Source organism: Heptranchias perlo, chromosome 17, assembly GCF_035084215.1.
Source record: "Heptranchias perlo isolate sHepPer1 chromosome 17, sHepPer1.hap1, whole genome shotgun sequence".
NCBI lineage: Eukaryota > Metazoa > Chordata > Chondrichthyes > Hexanchiformes > Hexanchidae > Heptranchias > Heptranchias perlo.
In genome coordinates this window covers 23,847,900-23,860,653 of record NC_090341.1, presented here as the reverse complement: position 1 = coordinate 23,860,653, position 12,754 = coordinate 23,847,900, and the positions used below count along the sequence as shown (strand labels likewise).

The 12,754-nt window shown below is 42.5% G+C and overlaps 1 protein-coding gene across 1 annotated transcript in view; it reads right to left on the bottom strand.

Moving 5' to 3' along the window:
• Positions 1–12,754, bottom strand: part of cacna1db (calcium channel, voltage-dependent, L type, alpha 1D subunit, b) — a 529,322-nt gene that overhangs the window by 314,695 nt on the left and 201,873 nt on the right. The window contains exon 4 of the mRNA XM_067998737.1: positions 4,356–4,495. Coding sequence (XP_067854838.1) covers positions 4,356–4,495 — 140 coding nt within the window. The remainder of the gene's footprint in view (positions 1–4,355; positions 4,496–12,754) is intronic.

The window sequence follows — 12,754 nt, the reverse complement described above, 5'->3', positions numbered from 1 at the left end:
GGTGGCTAAGGCAAACATAGGTCCCTTAGAGGATGAGACCGGGAAATTAATGGTGGGAAACATGGAGATGGCAAAAATGCTGAACAAATATTTTGTTTCAGTCTTTACAGTAGAGGACACTAAGAATATCCCAACACTGGACAAACAGGGGACTCTCGGGGGGGAGGAGCTAAATACGATTAAAATCACTCAAGAGATGGTACTCAGTAAAATAATGGGACTCAAGGCGGATAAATCCCCTGGACCTGATGGCTTCCATCCTAGGGTCTTGAGGGAAGTGGCAGTAGGGATTGTGGATGCTTTGGTGATAGTTTTCCAAAATTCCCTGGACTCAGGAGAGGTCCCGGCAGATTGGAAAACTGCTAATGTAACACCGTTATTTAAAAAGGGTAGTAGGCAGAAGGCTGGAAATTATAGGCCAGTTAGCTTAACATCTGTGGTGGGTAAAATTTTGGAGTCTATTATTAAGGAGACAGTAACGGAACATTTAGATAAGCATAATTTAATAGGACAAAGTCAGCATGGCTTTATGAAGGGGAAGTCATGTCTGACAAATTTGCTTGAGTTCTTCGAGGATATAACGTATAGGGTGGATAAAGGGGAACCAGTGGACGTAGTGTATTTAGACTTCCAGAAGGCATTCGACAAGGTGCCACATAAAAGATTATTACTTAAGATAAAAAATCACGGGATTGGGGGTAATATTCTGGCATGGGTGGAGGATTGGTTATCAAACAGGAAGCAGAGAGTTGGGATAAATGGTTCATTTTCGGACTGGCAACCAGTAACCAGTGGTGTTCCACAGGGGTCGGTGCTGGGTCCCCAACTCTTTACAATCTATATTAACGATTTGGAGGAGGGGACCGAGTGCAACATATCAAAATTTGCAGATGATACAAAGATGGGAGGGAAAGTAGAGAGTGAGGAGGACATAAAAAACCTGCAAGGGGATATAGACAGGCTGGGTGAGTGGGCGGAGATTTGGCAGATGCAATATAATATTGGAAAATGTGAGGTTATGCAGTTTGGCAGGAAAAATCAGAGAGCAAGTTATTTTCTTAATGGCGAGAGACTGGAAAGTACTGCAGTACAAAGGGATCTGGGGGTCCTAGTGCAAGAAAATCAAAAAGTCGGTATGCAGGTGCAGCAGGTGATCAAGAAAGCCAACGGAATGTTGGCTTTTATTGCTAGGGGGATAGAATATAAAAACAAGGAGGTATTGCTGCAGTTATATAAGGTATTGGTGAGACCGCACCTGGAATACTGCATACAGTTTTGGTCTCCATACTTAAGAAAAGACATACTTGCTCTCGAGGCAGTACAAAGAAGGTTCACTCGGTTAATCCCGGGGATGAGGGGGCGGACATATGAGGAGAGGTTGAGTAGATTGGGACTCTACTCATTGGAGTTCAGAAGAATGAGAGGCGATCTTATTGAAACATATAAGATTGTGAAGGGTCTTGATCGGGTGGATGCAGTAAGGATGTTCCCAAAGATGGGTGAAACTAGAACTAGGGGGCATAATCTTAGAATAAGGGGCTGCTCTTTCAAAACTGAGATGAGGAGAAACTTCTTCACTCAGAGGGTGGTAGGTCTGTGGAATTTGCTGCCCCAGGAAGCTGTGGAAGCTACATCATTAGATAAATTTAAAACAGAAATAGACAGTTTCCTAGAAGTAAAGGGAATTAGGGGTTATGGGGAGCGGGCAGGAAATTGGACATGAAGCTGAGTTCGGATCGGTCAATGCCCTGTGGGTGGCGGAGAGGGCCCAGGGGCTATGTGGCCGGGTCCTGCTCCGACTTCTTGTGTTCTTTAGATTTGTGGTTGGGATCAGATCAGCCATGATCTTATTGAATGGCGGAGCAGGCTCGAGGGGCCGATTGGCCTACTCCTGCTCCAATTTCTTATGTTCTTATGTTCTTATGTTGCCTGCTCTTCTTTTGGCCCTTGTCGAAATCCTTGTCACCCATATTGCCTGCTTCCTCCGGCGCTGCCACCACCCCCTTAAGCAGGTTTTATTTCCTGCTGATGCAACTCTTCTCAAGCTTTTTCCCAAACACCCCCAATGTGGGAAACATTTGGGCCCATTTGGGGCCTAACTCCCTCGTCTTCTCCAGTGTTCTGCCTCCCCAGCATATCTGAGGTGTTGCAGGCTGGGTTCAGACAGCTTACGCACCTCTCTATATTCAAATTAGTTGACCCCACAACTTACAACAGTGCAATAGCGTCATCAAAGTTTCGGACCCAATATATACAGGAAATACAAAAATAATGATAACACAAAAGACAATTTTTAAAAACAGGACAAATAAATATGCTTAACAAAAGTTCCATATTTATTCATTGCTTTGCAATTACCTTTTTTTTTGGTTTTGTATTTTATGTCTTTATTTAGCTAATATGTTTGTTCTTGTCCTTGTGCATTATAATGTTATTGTCTATTTTTGTAGGTTTTCTGTTTTTATTTCTCCTTTTTATTTTTCTCTCTCTCCCCACTTTCATTTGAAAAATAAATGAAAAAAGACTGCTCAGCCCAGTATGGAGATAATACAGTTTGTAGTTGGTTATAGTGTAGGAAGCTTTAACATTTTCTGCCAATTATGGACCATGCTGATGGGATGTTTGGGGCTGGTTCCTGCAGTCATGGACATACATTTGTGGTCAGTTTCACTACACATAAGACATTAGCAGTTATTTACAACGTCAGAAAGAAAACTCAGATGTGATCACATTTAGACGAAATTGCAGAAAGCTGAAGTTAGCCAGCTTCACAGGAAAAGATCTAAATAAATTATTTTTGGAAGGATGTGCTAGTTCTAATTCATTTGTAATTACACTGAAAATGGCACATTTGCCGTTCTCTGCAGCCAATCCGTAATACAAGCAATAGTTTCCATGGCAATTGTTTGGATACATTTTGTAGATCTAGTTCAGTGTTTCTAATGTGATTGATGAATTCTTATACTGTTATTGTAAAATTCTATACCCTGAATACCACTAGCTGAAATAACCAAGTGCTGAGTTCAATGACAAAATTTTTCAGGGCTTTTAAGAAACCAAGAAGTGGACAAGATTGATTACAAATATAAAGTCAAACGTTATCAGTGCGTCATTAACACAGGTAAAACATAGACATTTTCCATGACAGTAAGGTGCACAGTTTCCAGCACAATATAATTTTAGACTGAATAAAACAATTCTTTTAAAAGTAACTCGTGAGCAAGGAAATATGTGCATGAAATGTACTAAATTTATACGCTAACCTATATATGCACTGAACCACATGAATATTGATACAAGCACGCTCTGTAGCTGACTTTACTGCTGACAATTTTCATGTTCCATATTTCTTTGCTGTCATTTTTGCATTATGCTCATTGATGTGTTCAAACTGTTCTCTGAAAATATTTTCTCGACTTCACAAGGCATCTCTGCACAATTGATAACATTTTTTAAAAATTTATTGGACAATTCTCTCTCACTCAGAAGTTAAAAACAGCCATTGCATGCTGCCCCAAAGCTATCAGTCAGCATTCAACAGTTATCCAGATTCTTTTGTCTGAAATTATAGCAACATATAGACAAATTTCAGAGGTACAATATGGTCTGGGAACATGTCATAAATTTGAAAATGATGACCCAGAAGGTCCCGGGAGTTCAGCCTGATGGAAAGTCAGTGAGCTTTACGCTCACAACCAAGCAGTCTGCTTTAGCTCCACCACTGGAAAATATACTTTATGGAACTTAGACCCTTCGACCCACTCCAGATGTGTGAAAGGAGCATCCAGCATGATCCTATCCTAAGTGACTAAACAAAAAATTGCATGTTGCTTAATTTAAATAAATCATCAGAATTAAATAAAGCTGTCCTCCATTTTGTCTCAAAGGCTGGCCAGAAGATCATGCTTGGCACAAATGTGATGCAAATCTGGTTGCACAAATGGGTCTACACTTGATTTTCTGGCCCCTGATCATTCATTCTAGTCCTGCACCAACAACCATAGCAACTAGAAAATACTGCCTTACATGTTTTAATAATGTTAAATAATATTATAAGTGATATCAACTCCAATACCAAAAAGTTCAGGAGGTTACTCTGTGCTCTATGGCCCCAATTACAATAAAAACGCTGGAACACTATTACATTTCTCTCTGATGCTGCAGCAAACACATTAAGAAATGTAACCAACCGCAGAATATTCAAATATATATAAGCAATATCCAGATTATGCAGTTTCTATGGTAACAAGTCTTGCATTTCATAACCTCCTGAATTGCAATACAGATCATTTAAATAACCTCCAAAGAAGATATAATGGTTAGTTACATTGTGAGACATTAAAAGTGAGACTTACCCCACAATTACAATTACAAAGTCCATCAAGTTCCATCCATTTCTTACATAAGCATTGGGATGTAACAGCAGTCCATATGCTATAATCTTCAAAAATGTTTCAATTGTAAAAATTATAAGGAAGGCATATTCTACTGTTTCCTGAAAGACACAAGAAAGTACTCCCATTAGTGACATGTGCAACAGAAATTTAATAATAAAATAGATTTAAAAATAAAATACTTCAAATATTTTAACCATGAATTACAAATTTGGAGGCTGTTATTTCATACTTCCACAATGCAAAATTTGCTTAAATTTGAACTGTAACTTATCAAGTTTGAAGGTGCATTCATTGTGTTCATAAACAAGTGCATAGCATTTCTTTGTTTGTTTACAAGAACACAAAAACAGAAATTGTGAGGCACGACTACAGATGTGGAGCCTCACTGAAAAAAAGGCATGCAGCCCAGAATGAAGGCTACAAGCTTGCAGCCCTATCTCTGAGCCATGCTCATATCTAGCAAAGCTCCAAACTGGCAACAAAGCCTCATAGTTTCTGCCCAAATGACCTAATGGCTCTGTTGATAAAGTCAATGCGTAGCAGCCACACAGGCCAGATGGTCCCAGTGTAGATTCACAGATTTAGGACAGGAAGACATCACCCATTCTATATTATCGTGACTTCTGCCTTCCCATCTCTCCTTGAGAATGTGCAGCACTGTGTAAAAGCTGCAGTTTGCCAGGATCAGTTCATCAAGGTGGAGGTACTTGATTAAAGGGAAACTGGTGAACTGAGATTACTTGGGGCTCACTGCAGGTACTGAAAAAAACATTTCACTGCTGAATTCAGGCAGCCTTCCCTAACATTCTGCATTGCCCTTAAAAAACATTGCAATTAACGAGAATCACTGAGCTACGATCTGAAGACTGAACAATGGGAATCCTATTTTCATCATCATCATCATCAGTCGACTATCATCAGAGCTCCTGTGACTGTTCTCCACACCTGAACCTTGATGTGGTGTTTTGGACTGTCCATTGTCTTTTGTGTACTGCCGCTGCATCAAGGCATGCAGGCTGTGATGTCATTGGCTAATTCAAGGATTAGCTCATCCGCCTTTTGTTGGCATTTCTTCCATCAAGGGTCCCATGATCCTCCTCCAGGGGCTCATCTGCCAGAAACCGTTGGAACTTTCATGAGGTGGCCAGGTTACTTAATTGCTGCCCGTCACCAGTAAACAGGAGTAGGTTTTAACACCTGATGCAACTCAAATCCTATTTTACATGATATATATGTTGAAGGAATAGAAGGAAGGGGAGCAGCAGGAGGCTGTAAGGGAAGTCAAATTAATCATGCAGCAACAGCTCCCAGCCAGAGCATCCCAGCACTACAAACCGGCTGGATACAAACTCATGTTCCAAGATCTTTCACAAGAGCTCTGTCTCAGGAAGTTGCACTTCAGTCATGAAGTTCTGGAAGAGCTCTGTTCATTACTGCAGCCAAATCTGCAATCAAGGTCCACAGCATGGACAGCTCTCACCACAGATCTCAACTTTTATGCCATAGGCTCATTGTAGGGAGCCACAGAGGAATTTCATAAGATCAGCCAATTTGCAGTGCACTCCTCTATAATGCAAATCATCAACGCCCACTTTGCAGAGGTAGCTCAGTTTGACTGTAATCCCACACAAATGACTGAGAGGGCCATCAATTTTCTCCAAATTGCCAGATTTCCCAGAGTTGTGAGGGCTATTAATTGTAACCAAGTGACACTGCATGCTACAAATGTAAAGTCTCATATTTCTATGAACCTCAAAGGCTTCCACCAAAGGTCTTAAATTTGCAACTCATTTATGCCGACAGACACAACTTCATGGCTCTCCCAACATACTGGGCCCCCTGCTGGTGGGACTCTCACCCTTGACCCACCAAGATTATTTAAATTGGCTGACTCCATGATTTCTGACAGGGTCGGTCTCCTCAGATTTTGACGGGCCTAATTATCAGTCTACTGTTCTTACCCTGCCACAACGGGGACCTAGCGTCCTGAATTCAATTCTGTGTATGCTTTCAATTTTGGGGGAATATGAAGGTGGCAGGAGAAATGTAGACTTCTATCTTAGGAAGGAACTTGGCAGAAGTCTTTGACATTGAGTGACTTCGTGAGGGCGTGGGGGGAGAACGGCAGTTGTGAAGTGACTTCTTTTGGTGAGTCAACCTTTATTTATTGAAAGCAATGGGTTATCAATTGTGCCCTTCTTTCTCTGGCTGTTGGCAGTCCAGTCCTACGTCCACTCCTTCCTGTGCACCCTCCTTGTGCTGTGGGGAACGCAGTCCCTCTACCCCCTTCTTCATAGTTACCTTCAGTTTCCAGAAGCAGCAATTCCTTTTTCACTATGATATCAGGTAGTTTGCAGCAAGCTATAATGATTCTGGAGACTCTCGCTGGGCTGCCTCGCAGGGCTCCACCAAATTCATCCAGGCACCTAAAATGGGACTTAAGAATTCTGAAATTCTGTTCTATGATACTTGTTGCAGTGGCATGGACTATGTATTTCTTGTCTCCCTCTATTTGTGGAAGCCTTACTGGAGTCATAAACCATCTAATCACCAATCAACCATTATGATACATTGTTCCAAGTCATAAGGGCTGGGATGATGAATTGTTGCATGATAAAAGCGTCATTGCAGCTTCCTGGGTATCTGCTATTGGCGTGCAGGATAAGCTGATAGGCACTGCACATTAAGTGGACATTAATAGTATAAAAGCCTTTTCTGTTCATAAATTCAGGGGTCATAACATGGGGCTTTGAATGCACATTTGTTCGATCAATGCCTTCTTGCACCTGTGGGAACCCTGACAGTCTGTAGAATTGGATGGCTTTCTCTTTGCCTACATTCATTGGAAAGGAGATGAACTGCACAGCCTTCCTGAATAGAGCATCAGTGACCTTCTTGATCCAGTGATGAACAGCTGCCTAACTCATGTGGCAACGGTCAGCAGATGCTGCCTGAAAGGATCCAGTTGCAAAGAAATTCAAGGTAGTGGCGACCTTGAGTGATACAGACAATGCTGTTCTTCTGATGGAAATGGGCTACGGGTATTCAGCCAGCAATTGGCACATTTCTCCAATAGTTTCAGTGGAGGGAGGCAACCTTCTGAGGCACAGACGGTGAGAAATGTCTATGTAAGACCTTACTGGTCTGTGCGATGCTGGTGAGTGGTTAAAGCATGTATGGAAGAGATGCTTTCTACAATGCCTCACTCTAAGTCCCCAATCTAGCTTCTTCCATGTCGTCATGAGGTTAGGATCAGATCAGCCATGATCTTATTGAATGGCGGAGCAGGCTCGAAGGGCCGATTGGCCTACTCCTGCTCCTATTTCTTATGTTCTTATGTTCTTATGTCATGCTCCTCATAGCATAAAAATAGAGCGTTGCCCATTGAGAAATCCAAGTTCCCCGTGCAAAGCAGAACTTTGAGCTGAGTTGAGTGAAACCAGCAGCAAAGCTTCTGACTGAACTTCTAAAATACTAAAGAGATCGATATGCAGGCAACGTAGCACCAATCTTTGGTCACATTACACAAAATGTCCTCCTCAATGTAGTATCTGCCTCAGGGATAATTTGCTGCAGCTCCTACCACCACTTATATAGTGGCAGTAATAATTTGGGACAGGTATGGAGCAGAAATTGGGAGAAGTGGGACAAAGGGGTTAGCTACATCTCTTTGACCCTATTTAAATGCAGCGGATAGGGCTGCCGGTGGTTTCTAAAAGGGACTGGATATTTTTTTGGATAATTCAAGTGCAGTGTTTTTCACAGCGGATTTGAAGTGGTACTTCATTTAATGTCCCAAATCTGCCCCAGGATGGGCAGTAATTCAGAGCAGAGTCCAGTCTTCTATCTTGTTCCTAGTTTCAATTGATTATACATTCAACCTTCTCTTCCCCCAAGATGACTTCACCTACTAAAAATGGCCAGGCACAAAAACACAATAAAAGCTGCCAAACTGACAATCATTCCTATTGTATGGTCAGCCAAGGTATGCCATCTCATATCCAATTAACCCACATGATGATGTCCTCTTACAGTTCTTTTATGTTTCAAAATTGTAACCATTTTGCCACAATAAACTTTCGTCATCATGCATTGCATATGGCATCATGACAGCAAAATTGTTACTGCTTTGATATCTTTAAATTAATTACTTTGCTTGTTTGAGTCAGTCACTGTCAGCACCAGAAACATTGGCCCCGATATTTATGGGGAGGCGGGGTGAGTGCGGGGGAGCGCGGTAGGGGGGGAGAAACCTGTCAGGGCTGGGATGCGGAGGTCCTGCAAAATTTAACAGCAGGACCTCATTATAATTTTTTTATTCCGTTTCCGGCCCGGCAACCGGCCATCCAGCCATCGTGGGGCAGGCTGCAAATCAAGGGTTGAGGGGGACGATCACAGGGGTGGCTGCAAATTGGGGGTTGGGTCAGCCGATCACGGCAGGGGCTAGAGAGAGGCCGTCTTCATCAGAAGGGAGGCCAAAGGTTTGCTTGAGGGGCCACGGGGAGCACTTCTGCTCTTCCTTGCCCACAAGGAGTATAAAAAGCACTTAACTTCTGGAGCCAACAAGTCATACCTCCTTTTCGCTGCCAGGTTTCCCAAGCACTGACAGCCTGATTTAAATATAATAATAAAGTGTCCCGCCTCTCCAAGACAGGACACTTATATGCCTCAAAACCCGCCGCCGTAAAAACGGCAGTGATCGAGTATGCAGCAGGTTGTGGGCGCGTTCCCCGTTTTTTTAGGGTTTAACTCCCCCCACCCCCGTGCCTTACAGTAACTGTAAATGGCAGAATTCCTAAGGGAGCCTGGGAACATCCCCAGATCCAGCCCCAAACGGCAGTCAGGATGTGGTTAGGATTAGGCAGGAGAAGTGATATTCTTGCACTGAAAGGACAGAAACCCAGCAGAGCCAGGTCCATCAACCACTTTCAGCCAACAATCCAAAAAGGAGCAGAATCTCTGGGCAACAACATTTAGACAAATAAATCAAAATGCATGTATCATTCTTCGATGTACAGATCATAGATTTATTTAAGATATTTTCAAGACAAACACATCAGCAAATTCAGGGCAAAGAAAGGCTTTTAGAGACAGATCAGAGCAAGACTACTGGTACTGGCTAACATGGTATCTCAAACAGCATCAATTTTCAAGAACTATTCTGACCTTTTTAGTTGCTTTAGTTTTATCTGCACGATAAATGCGTAATTTTTTGACTTCACATTTGCAGTTGGGAGTCTCACCTGCCATAGGTACTTACCAGAAATTTGGATGCACAATACATGACTTTCTGAGGGATAAGGCTCCCTGCTGGGAGTGCAAAGTTGGAAGATGAGCCCCCTAAATGTTAGCTTGCTTTAGTTAGTAGGCACTTTTATTTCTAAATCAATTTTGGTTCAAGGATTCAAGGATTCGAGCACACACATCAGGAGGAGGATTTCGGGCAGGATACTGCCCTGGCGAGTTGATTTCCCACCAGCCAAAGGCAGCAGGAGGCCATGGCAATTTTAACCACCAGGCCTCATTTAAATGACCCACACAAGAGGTTAGTGTGCAAAATTAAAGCACATGGGATTGGGGGGAATATACTGGCATGGATTGAGAATTGGTTGACAGACAGAAAACAGAGAGTAGGAATAAACGGGTTTTTTTCCAGGTGGCAGGCAGTGACTAGTGGGGTACCGCAGGGATCAGTGCTTGGGCCCCAGCTATTCACAATATATATCAATGATTTGGGTGAGGGAACGGAATGTAACATTTCCAAGTTTGCAGATGACACAAAGCTGGGGTGGAATGTCAGCTGTGAGGAGGATGCAAAGAGGCTCCAATGTGATTTAGACAAGTTGGGTGAGTGGGAAAGAACATGGCAGATGCAGTATAAAGTGGATAAATGTGAGGTTATCCACTTTGGTTGTAAAAACAGAAAGGCAGATTATTATCTGAATGGTGATAGATTGGGAAAAGGGGAGGTGTAGCGAGACCTGGGTGTCCTTGTACACCAGTCGCTGAAAGCAAGCATTCAGGTGCAGCAAGCAGTTAGGAAGGCGAATGGTATATTGGCGTTCATTGCAAGGGGACTTGAGTACAGGAGCAGGGATGTCTTACTGCAGTTATACAGGGCCTTGGTGAGACCACATCTGGAGTATTGTGTGCAGTTTTGGTCTCCTTATCTGAGGAAGGATATCCTTGCCATGGAGGGAGTGCAACGAAGGTTTACCAGACTGATTCCTGGGATGGCAGGACTGACGTATGAGGAGAGATTGGGTCGACTAGGCCTATATTCACTAGAGTTTAGAAAAATGAGAGGTGATCTCATCAAAACATATAAAATTCTAACAGGACTAGACAGACTAGATGCAGGGAGGATGTTCCCAATGGCTGGGGAGTCCAGAACCAGGGGTCACAGTCTCAGGATATGGGGTATGCCATTTAGAACCGAGATGAGGAGAAATTTCTTCACTCAGAGGGTGGTGAACCTGTGGAATTCTCTACCACAGAAGGCAGTGGAGGCCAAGTCATTCGATGTATTCAAGAAGGAGATAGATATATTTCTTAATGCTAAAGGGATCAAGGGATATGGGGAAAAAGCGGGAACAGGTTAGGCAATCAGCCATGATCATTCTGAATGGCAGAGCAGGCCCAAAGGGCCGAATGGTTTACTCTTGCTCCTATTTTCTCTGCTTCTATGTTTCTATGTAAATGCTGCTTGTCCACAGAATAGGGGAGAAGAGGGAACAGAGCTGCTGCCAGTAGGAGATGATCAGACAGCCCTTAGTCGCTCGTCGGCTTACAACGTCGGTGGTGGGGTTGGGGTCTCGAGTGTGATGGGAGGGGTGTCCGAGGCAGGGAGGCCACAACTCTCCTGCTCCTCCTGGGCCCACAAAGGAAACTTTTGCCTTACCTGGAAAGCCTCTATATCATTCCCACTAGTGTCTGACTTGATTCAGCCTGGCAGGAAATCTGCAGTCGCTTCTCCGCTCAGGACCCAGTTAAAATGCCATTGGGGTCCTATTGAGGTAAAAGAATGTTGATTTTCATGAATTCACGAAGCTCAGGCCTGCTTTATATTGGTGCCTTATTCACCTCCTGAACCCTGTAGGTTAATATCAGAGACGGCAAGAAAGGGTCGAGTTCGAGCAGGCAAGTAACCTGCTTGTTTTTAACTGCCCACCCGCCCGATTTCCACCAGGTGCTATGGTTAGAATACAAGAATAATCAAGTTTACTACTGATTTACTGTTTTCACAGAAAAATGAATGGTCATAGAAAACAAACCCCAGGACACTGATAAAGATGACAATGCCTTACAATAAAGGACAGAATTTGACTTATTTAGCCATTGTAAATCAGTGGCATAACATCCCTATTGTTATAAAACAGTGTATCCCCCAGCACATTGTGAACAATCCCACAGAATGACTTATAAAATTTAAAATTTGCCTTTATGGATTATCTTTTTGTCGAAATTAACCTTTAATGCATGCCTGCAGAGAGTAAAATAAAACTTTGAGTTTTTATAGAATGTTCATATTTCAAAAATAATCTGTCAATATAATGCAGCCAATGAAACCATTAATGTTTAGATAATTAATGTAATCCCTCGATCCAAAGTAAATTCCTTTCCACTAATGTCACATAACTGGAAAATGAAACATGTAATGCAAGCTGTTCACTCCAGCTTCCTATCACTACAAATCGTACTAAAACTGTTGCAAATAGTTTCATAGTAGTTTCATAGTATGATGCAGCATCAGAAGGAGGCTATTCAGCCCATCGTGCCTGTGCTGGTTCTTTGAAAGAGCAATCCAGTTAGTCTCACTCACCTGTTCTTTCCCCATTGCCCTGTATATTTTTCCCTTCAAGTATTTATCTAATTCCCTTTTGAAAGTTATTATTGAATCTGCTTCAACCACCCTTTCAGGCAGTGCATTCCAGATCATAACAACTCGCTACATAAAAAAATGTTTCCTCATGTCACCTCTGGTTCTTTTGCCAATCACCTTAAATCTGTGTCCTCTGGTTACTGATCCTTCTGCCACTGGAAACAGTTTCTCCTTATTTACTCTATCAAAACGCTTCATGATTTTGGACACCTCTATCAAAGCTCCTCTTAATTTTCTCTGCTCTAAGGAGAACAACCCCAGCTTTTCCAGATAACTGAAGTCCCTCATCCCTAGGACCATTCTAGTAAATCTCTTCTGTACCCTCTCTAAGGCCATGACATCCTTCCTAAAGTGTGGTGTCCAGAATTGAACACAATACTCCAGCTGAGGCCAAAATAGTGTTTTATGAAGGTTTAGCATAATTTCCGTGCTTTTTTAACAGCCTTCTCAACTTGTCCTGCTACCCTTAAAGGTT